At 32.4% G+C, this 13,359-nt stretch overlaps 1 protein-coding gene across 1 annotated transcript; it reads right to left on the reverse strand.

The window, feature by feature from the left end:
- Nucleotides 1–3,844: 3,844 nt before the first annotated feature.
- LOC126699020 (serine carboxypeptidase-like 7) lies at nt 3,845–13,140 on the reverse strand. The gene is made up of 14 exons (XM_050396568.1): nt 12,954–13,140; nt 12,686–12,831; nt 8,924–9,000; nt 8,690–8,812; nt 8,451–8,553; nt 8,251–8,288; nt 8,019–8,120; nt 7,319–7,405; nt 6,988–7,155; nt 6,768–6,839; nt 6,562–6,686; nt 4,343–4,456; nt 4,144–4,198; nt 3,845–4,044 (listed from the first exon to the last, which is right to left on the reverse strand). Exons 1-14 carry the CDS (start codon nt 13,073–13,075, stop codon nt 3,961–3,963), a joined length of 1,416 nt encoding a protein of 471 aa, XP_050252525.1. The 5' UTR covers nt 13,076–13,140; the 3' UTR covers nt 3,845–3,960.
- Between the last annotated feature and the right edge of the window lie 219 nt (nt 13,141–13,359).

Here is a 13,359-nt window from a genome sequence, read left to right on the forward strand (position 1 = left end):
CTCAAATGCTCAACATGCCCTTTCTTCTCTATCTTTCATTTGTCTCTACAACGCTAATTAAGCTTCGAATTAAATAATGTACAAATTTAGAGCGTGTGGACGAGTTTAGAGAGAATCATCATCATCATCATCCACACACACACACACACACACACACACACATATATATATATAACATATAAATATATAAAATTATATCCCACACCCTCTTAGTTATTTGAAGTCACCGAGGCCCAGCTAAGAGTTACCATGCATTAATTGCAGATAAAGAAACCAATATAGCAGCCTTGCTCAGCAGGCGTAGAACTCAACGAGCTCATCCAAAGACTCTGGCTGTGGATCAGCATTGTCAAGCATCCAAAGCAAGTGCTCGAACAAAACGACCTCACATGCGACATTGATGGTGTCGTCGTCAGAGTCGCCGGACCTCTCCACAAGCTCTCTCTCTCTCTCTCTCTCTAAAGTCTAAAATATTAGAGCAGAACAAGAAATGCTTTGTATCCAATTCCAAGACTTGCTCAAGTTTTGCATTTGTTTTGGCTAGAACCCTAACAAGTCTTTGTTTCGAAATGGATCATCCAAGTTGTAGTCACCCCAATTGGTAGAAGATATTGTAATTTATTTTTATGGGAACTTACTAAACTGTATTAACTCTTATTTTTATGGGAACTTACTTAACTGTATTAACTCTCATAAGTCATAATCAACTCTTCTTATTTGGGTCCATGTGAACCCTCATGCATCACATAAATGAATCCAATTTCATTTTTTTTTCGAAAATTGACTCAATTTTGTGTTTGCAATCAAGAAAATGATTCATAAAGTAATTGTTTTATTGTTTGGTTTGTGTGAAAAATTATTAATATTTCTTATAATTCATTCTAAATTATATTATATGAACAAGAATTTTTATTCATGTAATCTTAAATGAGAAAACATTTTATACTTTTTGGTAATTTTGGGAACCTCAAAGGGGAAAACATAACTCAAATTTGAATTTTCGTGAAAAACTAAAATGGAAAAGTGACCAGCTTTGAACCCAAAAAAAAAAAATGTCATTTGACAAAAAGTAAATGGTTGATCAACATCAATTAGCGATAAGATAATTGTCATGGAGAAAAAGAGGAGGTAAAGAGAGAGAAAAGTTGCTTTTAAAGAGTTTTTTGTGTTGTGTTGTGGAGTTTATTGTGATTGTTTGTTGAGTATGTAATGTAGAGAAAACGTTTTCTTATTTATGTTGGGTTTGTTTTCAATTGGCCAACAAGGACAGCATCATCGTGTAAGTGCAGTTACTTCCAAAGTTAATTTACCAAAGAAAAGAAATTTCCCAAGTTTATCAATCATGAGTTGTATGTAGACTCAAATTCGTTGATACATCTTCGCATGTTTGCATCTTTGTACAGTGCATGTTATGTTTTATCACATTCTTTCTAAATAAGAATTTTTTTTATAAGTTAAATAAATAAGAATTGGATGCTATTTTATTGATTTACTAGCTTGTAATCTCAGGCATATGCATAAGTACATTTTAAAATATGCAATTAAATGCATATTATAATTCCTACATAATTAAATATTGCCAATATTTTATTTTGTTAACTCTTAAAAAAAAAACATTTTAAGATTATTATTGGTTAGAAAATGCATGTGCTTGTTTATTTTATTTCAGGAAAAACAATTTATGTTGCTTCTTAACTTATTTGTGTTATTGTGATGCAATAAATTTATTTCATGCATGCATTTTTCAAATAAGATATGAACAACCAATTTTTAGAAGTTTCTCAAAAAAAAAAAAAAAAAAAAAAAAGGAACATAGTATACTTTGTTATTCAATTTTATATTTGAACTAATAATAAGTTTTTGTAAGAAAATCTAGGTTTTAAATAAATTGGAAGTAATTTCAAATGGGATGTAAAAAGAATGAGCTTGAAGTAGTTTTCAATGGACTTAAAATAGTTTTAAATAGTTGGAAGTATTACTCAGGTCTGACTTACCTCAAGTAAATCTTTAACAAGATATCTCATTTCATTTTAAACAAAGTTGCCACACATCCACTTACAAACCTACGGTGGAGATTAAAATCCAATACCACCTCATTAAATTTCTAGCAAAAACTTATAGAACAAACCCAATATGAAACTAACGCCACTTTTGCTCCTATTGCTTCTTTTCTTGCCGTGTCCATGGGTATGCTAGTTGTCATTCCTACCATGTTGGCCCATTGAACTTATTACCTTTCTCCTTGGGCTACCATGACCCATTTACTTTACTTTTACCTCTTGTTGTGCCCATGGGTCTGCTGGCTGTCATTTTCGCCATGTTGGCCCATTGGGCTTATTACTTATTTCCTTGGAATTCCATTGCCCATTTGCTTTACTTTTATCTCATACTGTGTCCATGGGCCTACTGGCTGTCATCCCTGCCATGTTGGCCCATTGGGCTTATTACCTCTTTCCTTGGGCTTCTATAGCCCATTTACTTTACTTTTACCTCTTGTTGTGCTCATGGGCCTATTAGCTGTCATTCCTGTCATGTTGGCCCATTGGGCTAATCACCTCTTTCCACTTCCTTTCTTTTTCATCTTTCCTTATTGTTAGGCTTATTTTGCTATTGGGCCCTTTTGTCAAAAAACGGGCCTCAACAACTACAAACATATATGCATGTAAACTTCAAAATTTAACCTAAAAACAATCTTGAACTTTGGAGTTTATTACGTAATTATAATTATACATTATTTTTTATGCACATATTTTCAGGTAGAATAGCAAATTATTTGTTAAGAACATGGGTTCTTTCATTATTTTATATCACCTTTAGTATTTCTTTTTTTCCTTTTAATGATTATAACTCTTATTTTTTTTTTTCCAAACATCTAATTACATTTTATAGATTTTAAACATAATAAAAATATTGATAAAATAGAAAATATTTTATTTTCCTTTTCAAATGATGTTTCACATTAAAAAAACAAAAAAAATAGTCTAAGTAAAGTATTTCATAAAGGAAATTCATAACAAAATTAAATGAAAAGACAAAAACAATTTTGATGGAAAAAGAGGGCAAATTTATTCCTATAAAGGGACCTTTGAGTTTATTGTGGGGCCCATATTGTTCTTTGGTATGGGCAATATAAACTCACCATCAAGCATGAACACACATTGTCTCATGAAAGATCAACCAAAATCCGCCACTTGGGTATTGCATTAAACCTTTTGAACTCATGGATGACAAGAAATCTTAAATTACAAACCCCCATTCCTTCATGGAAAGATCCATGAATCCATTTTATAATCAAATACAACATAATTATATAATCATATGTGTATATATACCTGCTTGTGTCATGAGGCTGAATAGTTGTAATTGACATCTAATAATTTGAAGAACATCCAAGAGAAATCTTGTCCATTTTAAATTCATTTTTTTAATGCTAATTTAGGTATGCATTTTTCGAGTTCCAAGCAATCGTTTAAAATATGTATTATAATTTCCAATGTTGGGCTAAACTAAATAAAATAAAATAAAATAAAATAAAATAAAAACCACAATATTATAAGAGAAAACATAGCAAGTTAGGTCAAATCAAATTATTCTTGAAACTGAAAGTTAAATGTAAGATTGAGGTTAGACTTAAAATTAAGGCCCAACAACCAAGCTATTTTGAACTGGGCTTGCATGTCATTCTTTCTTTGTTACATTTACAAAGTGTTACTGGATCAAATCTGACCCATCTCATGCATATTGTTTGAGTATAGGGGATAAATCTATCAAGAGCACATTGTATATCATAGCAAGTAGATTTACATACATCATATTTAAGACTCAATGGAAAGAAAAGGTGAAGAAGTTGAATCTGTTGAATTTTATTATTTGATGTTGAATAGGCAACTAAAATGACTTGAAATGCTAGATGCAAAATAAGCCTACTAAGTTGAATGGATTGATAAAATCCACTATTCACTATAGGGGATAATAAGATAGCCACCTATCAATCATGGCAAGACATTCGTTGGGCTTGTACTCTGGAGCTGTGTGCCCCGCTCCCTACAAAGAAGCAAATGCTTGTGGTCAATTTTTCGCTATTACTTGGAACATAGTTTTTTATAATAATAAAAAAAAGAAACACTAAATACTCATTCTTGCCTTGACTGTTGCAAATGTCAAGCAGTACTTTTTAGATGTATACTGCATTGTGAATCTGCACAATACAATTAAAAGTAATCCATGAAACAATTATAAGCTTTATATTGGAATACAACTTGTATTTAAACTTCAAAAGTTTAGGGGGATGGTGGAGGGGCAAGAGGGTTGCTGAAACATGAAAGTTGAGGTGGAAACTTACCCTGCGATTTGCCCATCAACAAACCATGGCCTCCAATCATGGGCAATAGTAAGGTTTAGCGATACTATCCATGCATGTGTAGCTATGTATGGAATAACCATGTCGTGATCACCACTGTGTTATTCGGAACAAAACAAGAAAACTATTGGGTTATAAATTGACCACAGTTAAGTAATTCAATTATCCAAGTTGATTAATTATCCAAATTACATGTAATATTGTGTAGGCACGAACAAATCACCAATCTAAACTAGAGTGCAATGGAAATTAAATTGACACAATGTGTTGACTAATGGGGAAAACCTTCTCAAGGCAAAAACCCTACTGGGTGAATTTCAGGCCGCTACTCTCAAGAATCCACTAATCAAGAGAAAGCAATTACAAATATAAGGAATCTTATCACCATCTAGCTTATCCCTAAATACCAATCTATAGTTGAATCCTATGCTAATCTCCAATAGAGTACTAAACATATAATTACAATTAAGGGTGTTCGCGGTGCGGTGCGGTGCGGTTTTGGGCCATTTATAGCACCGCATTTTGCGGTGCAGTTTAGTTAAAATCATAACTGCACCGCACCTTATTTTTGCGGTCACATGTGTGGTGCGGTGCGGTTTAAAGTTTAGCCAAAACCATAACCGCACCACATCTCATTTTTGCGGTCACATATGCGGTGCGATATATAAGATGCGGTTTGAATGATTTGAAGTTGGTATATTTTTCAAATTTTGGGCTTTTTCTACCCAGTCCAAAACTAATTTTTCCTTTTGTTTTGGTCCAAGTTTTAAATTATTGAGCTAGTTTTTTTTTTTTTTTTTTTTTTTTTTTTGGGTTAGCTTTCCAAATCAACACTTGCTAGGATTATCAAACTATTTTTTTTTTTTTTTTTGAAAACTAGAGTTATTAAACTATTAATAATAATTTAATATTAAAAATATTAATATATAGATAGGGTGCGGTGTGGTTTGTGTGGTTTTCTTATTATAAAACCACAAACCGCACTGTACCATGCGGTGTGGTGCGGTGCGGTGCAATATTACTTGCGGTGCGGTGCGGTTATGCCATTTTGCGGGCAGTTTTGGTGCGGTTTTTGCGGTTTGTGCAATTTATACGATTTGGTGAACACCCCTACTTACAACCATAAATTAAGCAATAATAACAATAGCTAATACATTTATAAGTTAAACGGGTCAAATGGATCAAACGGGTTTGCATGTTAAAACACAACTTGTTTATTAAAGGGTTAGCCATGTCGACTCGAATATGACTTGAACCCGTTTAACCTTAACTTATGACTTGTTTATAAACAGATTAGTCGTGTTGGGTTAACAGGTTGTGTCAAATTTTGCCACCCATAAGGTTGGGTTTGATGCATTGGACTCACTAGGATGTGGATACTTGCATTGGACACAAGTTGTCCTAGTGCTTAAATATTTGTAAGGACTGCTTATCTAATAGTTGATGTATTTCTACCCGTATTTAAAATACTCCTATAGCCGTCAAATAACTAATTACTAATAGTCAGAATATAGAGAACATACTTACATTTTGATGTTCTCTGAAAGAAACAATCTTTCTCTAGGGACACCATCTACTGTTCTCTAGAATTTGGAGGTAGAATATATGGGGAGACTCTAGTAGGCTCTCTAGTGACTTAAAGGTGTTCCAAAAGGTGATGGGATCGTGAGGATGAGTTGTAAAGCAAGCAAAGAGAAAGATTTGGAAAGTAGGTGATCCGTTCTACCAAGTTATGTGTCTATAAGACCCATAGAATTTATTCAATAATAATTACTGCAAATTTGTTACGTTCTACAGTGCTAAAAGTTTGGTTAGTTTCTACTAGAGTAATATCTTGTAAATCTTGGATTTTATAAATTCATTCATTTATATGGACTAAAATGGATGTAAATTGAAGTCTATTAGCAGATGAAATACTGAACCCGTGGATAGAAAGATCAAATCTGAAAACTATCTCTTCCTCGGTTCCTCCCCTCATTTGCTCTGTTTTGCTTCTGTGTGTGTGTGTTTTTCGGCAGAACATGAACTTCTATTTTTTGCTCTTTTTAAGTCGATTGAAGTGATTAGTTTGACAACAGCCACCCGAGAGAGGGTTTAAGTGACATGGAATTTTTCTGTCTTTGCATTGGTTAATTACCTGGATTTGTGACAAATAGTCAATTCTAGGGACTGAAGGATGGTAAAAAAATTTGCCATATTACCTGTAAATTAGAACCTCGTAGCCTTTCTTGATAAGGTTCCGATGATAATTTAGACTACTTGAGACATCATAGTCATATGTGTTTGCTAAGGTCAGATTGCATCTCACCCACTCATTTATGCTTCCCTGATTGTCATTTTGAAATAACTTAATAAAACTACTTTTGAATTCGACATTTTATTTTTTACATTTTAAGGATCAACATACCTCCCGAATGTGAAGAGCCTTTTGAACAGTTTTATCATTTGCCCAAATGTACGAGTACAGATAGTTATATTCCTACAAAAGGACTAATCTTGTTAGTATATAGTCAGTTAAATTTTAATAGAGTGCAGCATATAACCTAGTCAAACAGATATATGTGCACAAGGCCTCAGACCAGCTTTGATCATGACATTGTGTGTGTGAGAAAAGGCAAATTGTTTACCCGACACCATGCTCTAGGTTCAGGAAGATGAGTAATTGATCGGAGGAGGTCTACAGAATCTTCTACTAGAGTATCTGGATCCCACTTTGATACCCTTGTTCTAGGTTTTGGGGATAAAAGCTGACATGTAGGCTCCAATATTTGTGCAGTAAATATTTTCTCGGTACACTGCCAAATGCAAGAGGTATATCAATGTACATGCGACATGATACATGAATGTCCAAACATACATTTCTTAGTGCTTCACATACTCCTCTTGTCAGGATGGAAGGAAAAATAAAAATAAAAACAGACATATCTTATAAGAACCACAAGTAGTTTTTTCACTCACCTCAGTGTAGATACCAAGATCATCCACACATGCTGCATTGTTAGGATCTACATTCATATACTCGCCCTTGCAGTTGTTTTTAGTTGACTAGGAAAAAAAAAAGCATCACATCTTTTAGTAGGATATTTTTGAAAGAGAGAATTCAACTTGTATGAAACATATTTTCCAGGAGCATCCTCAAAAAGGTACTCGTGGACACTGATGTACTATATTTAAATCATTTGCCACATTTACGCAAAATGCATAAGAGTACCCTTGGCCTGTAATATAAGCCAAAAATCTCTAACCTTGGTCTCAAAGCAATTAACAAGGGCATTGTTTATCAACTTTTACTTGTCTAAGCTGGTTCAAAAATAAAAGATTAATTAAAAGGTCAAATTGTATGAGGAACAGGAAAGTCTTCCTTGCAAAATTGCATACAAGTCTATTCAAATGACAATCCATTTGGGTCAATCATTTAAACATGAGTTTCAAGGACATCTTATGATTGTAATCTGTGAAGATATAATTATATAATGTGATGCCTGTTATGATTAAATTCTTAAAAAAAAAAAGTCACTACCCACTAGCATAAGCACTCTCCCTACTGCATTTTACAAGCTACTCAGCCTTTTCTTTGATGCTTAGCCAATAGCCTAATACCATAAGAAGAACTCTCAAGATTCAATAAAAAAAACACAAGAGCAGAAGGGAAAATCACCTCATATAGTTCGTCTGATATAAGCGTCTTTAAGTGAGCAAATGGAATTCTTGCATTCAAGTCATCATGCGTATTTGTCAACGGGTTTCCAATCACATATCCCTGGCCCCAATTTAAAGCAAGATTTGATTTCTATATGAAGTAAAGGCCCCAAAAATAGGAGGCCTTGATGAACAAGAGCGAAACTAAAGTAATTGAAGTTATTTAAATTTTAATGTGCTTGAACTTGTACATTGAGATTCATTCGTGGCTCCTGACCAACTTCATTACCTGCAACAAATTGACATAGCCAATTACCATCCTAAAATGTTTTCTTGTGCTCCATTAATCATCAAAATGATTTATTTGCCCCCTCGGTAATTTTTTGTTGCAAAATTAAGTATGAATTAAGAATGAAAAAAATTTTAGGTGGTTGTCATTTATTCAAGTTACCATCTGATATTTTTTGTACAAGGATTGGGACAGTTATGCCCGAGTAAGAATCTCCCATGACGTACAATGAATTTGTAAGGAACTTGGGGTGAACCTTAAGCCACTGCATCACAACTCAAAATTTGAAATGAATTGGCCACTTGAGAAAAAATTTTCTGGCTGTAAGCCTTTTATATTTGTATCAAACTATAGTTCATATGTACCAAATTAAGTCATGTTATTATATAGTTTTTGATCACCTTCTGTAGAAATTCATAGAGTTCTGCTACGGCCAATGTATCACTGATATTGTATCCTTCCGAACTATTTGCATAAGAGAATCCAGTGCCAACCGGTGCATCCACAAATATTATATTAGCAACCTGAAAAATGAAGGCCATTTCTTTCGGTTTACATAAACACCTAATTAACCTTCAAATTGACAACTGATTTTCATGAAAACCTAATTATTGGAAGCTGCTAAAGTTTCGTACCTTTGTCCAGGAGTATGGGTTCAACTTCAATTTTGGTGAGTTGCTTTTGGACTTTGCATAGTCAAATGATAATGGACCTAAAATAAATAAATAAAATCCTACAATTAATTTATTTTTTTAATTTTTTTTTTTGCTGAAAGTCTTGTAACTCAATTAACATCTCTTAGCGTTTTTAATGAAGACATCTAAGTTTCAAATGTCCCATCTCCCATTGTAACTATCAAATTATTAAAAATTAAGGCAAATAAAAATGTTCTTTTAAAAAAAAATGGCGAAAGAAAAGAAAATTAATGTGAAGGAGAGCATGTTTTGAGTATGAAATGGTTCGTGTTCTATTTTTAAATTTATGCAAATTTATACAGCTGGTCCGACGTTGGATTTTTTTTTTTTTTAATTGGCATATGAGAAAAGAAATAAATTAATGTGAAGTGAGAGTAACATCTACTCTATACACCAAAATGATTAGTCTATTCACAATTAAAGTTTCTTATAGTTGTTAATAAACCCAGATTTACCCAATATATATCTGATGTGAAATTCAATAGAAAACTCCCAATACACACCCAACCGATATCCAATCAATCTTAAACATCACAATTACACTATAGAGAATTAGATCAATCTTTGAGACTCTGGCAACTTCTTGCACAAGTGCTTATGATCTTCATCAGGTTTAGATATGAAAACAGACTTGTACCCTACATGCAAAAAGAATATCCAATGAATACGTTGTTGAAGGAAGTTCATGCTAAGTTCTATTTTTTGAAAGAGTGGTGTTACATACCATGATTTTTAAAACTCAAAACAATTAAAGAACTGGGAAAGAGACTGGCTTTTTGTCGGTTTTCCCAGTTTTGATCAGACCAATTCCAAGTTGAACCAGTTGAATTAAGCGGTTTGGTTTTTAAAACAATGCTACAGACACCTAAATTCACACTTATCACAACCTCTCACATGCACAATTACATTGGCCATCATAAAATATTGAGGGGAGGAAATCCAAAAGAAAAAAATCTAGTATCATAAACTATTACACAACTTCTTTGTCAATCACTCACAATCTACCACGTCAGAGTTGTGGTAAAAAATATGGAACAATTTATGGGAGTAGAACCACTCAATCCAGAAATGTAAAAAAGTTAGTGTCTTTTAGTATAATAAACTTTGCATCAATGTTCATTAGAAAATTTATTGAAATTTTCACCGCATATTTACATTATACTAGTAAGTTGCTCGTGCGATGCAAGGATAATTTTGTGATATTGCATGTAAGATGGTTTTGGATAATGTTGTATATATATTTTAAAGAAAAAGTAAACTAAATTAGAGTAAAGAAACATATACATTTTGAGATATTAACTTCATTGCATATTTGTAGCCTTCTTAAGATATGATTAATTTTTTTTTTTTTAAATCATGAAACCAAAAATAAATACAACAGAGTAACGGAACCATGAAAGTCAACTAATTTGTGTTATGTTCACATAGGTCATACCATGAAATGAAAATATGCCCAACTCTCTGACAGTCTTCCACTCATTGATAGTGTGACATTAAGACATGGTATGGGTAAGTGTGTATGCATGTGTCTTATAGATAATTTAAAATTAAACCAGGGTAGAATATGACTTTACATTACGTAACGAATATTCTCTCTACTTATATACCCAAAACAAAAACTATCCAACCAAATTACCTAAACCTAAATCATATTACCAACTGGGGTTTCGGCGTCTTGATGGTGGTGACCCCTCAGATTCCTCTTTCTCTCTCTTTCAAATATTTTATTAGTCTCAGGTCTTTTATTTTGGTAATATATAGTGAAATAATGTGTTTTATTAAACAATCCACAACAATTTTGTATTTCTCTATCTCTCTCAAAGGTCTTATCTAGTTAGTTATTACTATTAGTCCTTACTTATTTTATTTTATTTTGCTTTTAAAAAAAATATTAAATCAGTGGGTATGCTAAAAGACATAAAGAATAAAGAAATGTGTGATATAAGCTTAGGCAATTAATGAGATATTAGTGAAACAACAATAAAATAAGTTAATGTGAACTTTTAGATAACAGTAAAAAATAAAATATAAAATATAAAATATAAAAAATAAAAAATAAAAACTTAATGAAATAGGTAAAATAAATAAAAACTTAATGAAATAGGTAAAAAATTGCTAAATACAAAATTAGAGGGCTATTTGGCAAGACCTCTCTTACATGAGGTCTCTGCTTTTATATATATATATATATATATATATATCGATATTGATTTGAGAAATACTTGATTGTGCCTTCCACAACACAAAAACATAATTACACAACGGATGGTGTGAAAAAGTCCAACAGTTGAGAGTTCCACTTAAAAAAAAAAAAAAAAATTACTAATGAAAATGAAATAGATGATTGCTGAGACCGGTAGAGAGAGGTCTACACAATAAGTGCGTTTGGCTAGCTGTTGCTTAAGACTTTTTTACTTTTTACTTTTTATTTTTTGTCTTGGTTTTTTATTTTATTTTATTTTATTTTATTTTATATATTTATTTACAAATAATCTAACTTTTAGCTTGCATATATTTGGATCGAATATCAAATATTAGAAGGATTTAAAAATAAGGGGCTTTGTTTAGTTGTATTTTCTTATATAAATCTCTTTTCTTCAGCTATGGGGATCTCATTTCCTACCAGGTATAATCTATGTAATGGTAGAAATTATTAAAAATAAATTATGCCAATAGTTATATAAGTATATTAAAAAAAAAATAGATGGAATTTTTTTCAATTTTTTTGGGGTAATTCCTATGATGAAATGGGGGCGTATAGTCAGGGATGAACCCGGGGGGACGAAGGGGTCCGGCCCCTGGCCCAAAGAAAGAAAAAAAATTGGGCCCCTTTCCCAAAGAAAAAAAAAAAAAAAGCAAAATTTTTTTTTTGTTTGGTTATATTTTTTTCTTTCTAGAGTTGCACATTTCTCTTCCAAAAACTGAGATCCACTTTTAATTAATCTAGCTCAACTAAAAAACTTAACAAAACTTTAAAAAAATCCTAGTCCGTCCGGTATTAGAGTTCTAGATGGATACCTTCTACTTTTAAATTTAGAATCTTAGATGGATACCTTCCACTTTTAAACATTTTTTGACAAACAAAGGTCCAAGGAGCTCAATAAACATGACCGGTTGCGCAAGAGAGGTTTTAACCCTCCTCAAAAGAAATCAATGTAATTCTTTCTTTGATCTCTTGTAAGCCCAACTTAGCTATAACATTTCTGTGAGCAATTCAAATGTTTTTTAGCCATCAATCTCAGTGATATGGGAGGAAGAAATAAGGATTATTGGAGAGAACATTTCAATTTGATCCCTAGAGGCTTATTTATATTTAATAAATACTATACAGAGAAACTGGTAAAGGTTGGTGAAGGAAAATTCTTAATTTACACTCTATAAAAAAAAAATAAATAAATAAAATGAAAAAAAAAGAAGAAGTAGCAGAAGAAAAAGCAAGTCATTCTGTGAAGTTAAAAAAAAAAACAAGTACTAAGGTGAGAATCAACTAATTCTTTATAATCATATGGTAATACTATTGGAGGTGTGTGCATTTCTTTTTCTTTTTTCCGTGTTAAATATAGTATAATTTGCTTCATTTTTTCTTAAAAATTATCATTGTTTTTTGGTAGAATTTATAGCGGGTGTTTATATTAAAACCTCATATATCCTATATCCTCCCAAAAAGGTATGGTGGATGAGTTAAATTAAGCACATACATACCCATTTCATATACAAGGCCAGAAAATCCGGAACAACCAGGACCTCCAGTGAGCCAAAGCACAAGAGGGTCATCTTCTGGACTTCTCTCAGATTCAATGAAGTAGTAGAATAGCTGCACCTCATCAGATTTGCCTACACCCACGTACCTAAAATACCAAAAAAAAAAAAAAAAAAAAGTTGGTGTTTCTTATTTAATAATAAGATTGAATGAAACTGTGATCACACAATTAGTCAGAACTGAGAAGTAAGAAAACTAATTGGCTCACACCCAGTTTCAAGTTTGAAAGGAAGATAGCCGGAAAAGCCCGGGAGGCTATTGATGATCGACTGTGGTGCAACCAAGTTGGCAACAGCCAAGAAACAAACTATGCACAACCAGATTGTGCTCATGCTGCTACTGGAAATGGTTAACTGGGTTTATTTTAATGTACATGTTTGTTTGCTAATATTTATTGTAAGTGCTGCTTGTGGTTGATATAGTAGATATGGTACCAAATTAATTTTAATTTGGTACCAATGAGTCAAAGGGCCTGTGATTTCTATCCAACTTATTGGGCTTATTTTTTGTTAGTTGTACTTCAAAGTCAATTTTGAGATATCTCCTCCACCTATCATTTGTTCTACCCATGTGTTAGTCCACAGTGTGTTTATAAATTTTAGGTATACTTTTTAGT

The sequence above is a fragment of the Quercus robur genome, chromosome 9 (genome assembly GCF_932294415.1).
Source record: "Quercus robur chromosome 9, dhQueRobu3.1, whole genome shotgun sequence".
In the NCBI taxonomy this organism is placed as follows: Eukaryota; Viridiplantae; Streptophyta; class Magnoliopsida; order Fagales; family Fagaceae; genus Quercus; species Quercus robur.

Excerpts from the sequence above, each read along its gene's own strand:
- LOC126699020 (XM_050396568.1), bottom strand. The coding sequence starts at position 13,075 with ATGAGCACAATCTGGTTGTGCATAGTTTGTTTCTTGGCTGTTGCCAAC. Across the intron at positions 6,687-6,767 it reads AGGCTCTTCACATTCGGGAG|GGAAGCATAAATGAGTGGGT; the intron begins GTATGTTGATCC and ends AATGACAATCAG. Across the intron at positions 4,045-4,143 it reads TGACATTTGCAACAGTCAAG|GGAGCGGGGCACACAGCTCC; the intron begins GCAAGAATGAGT and ends GCTTCTTTGTAG.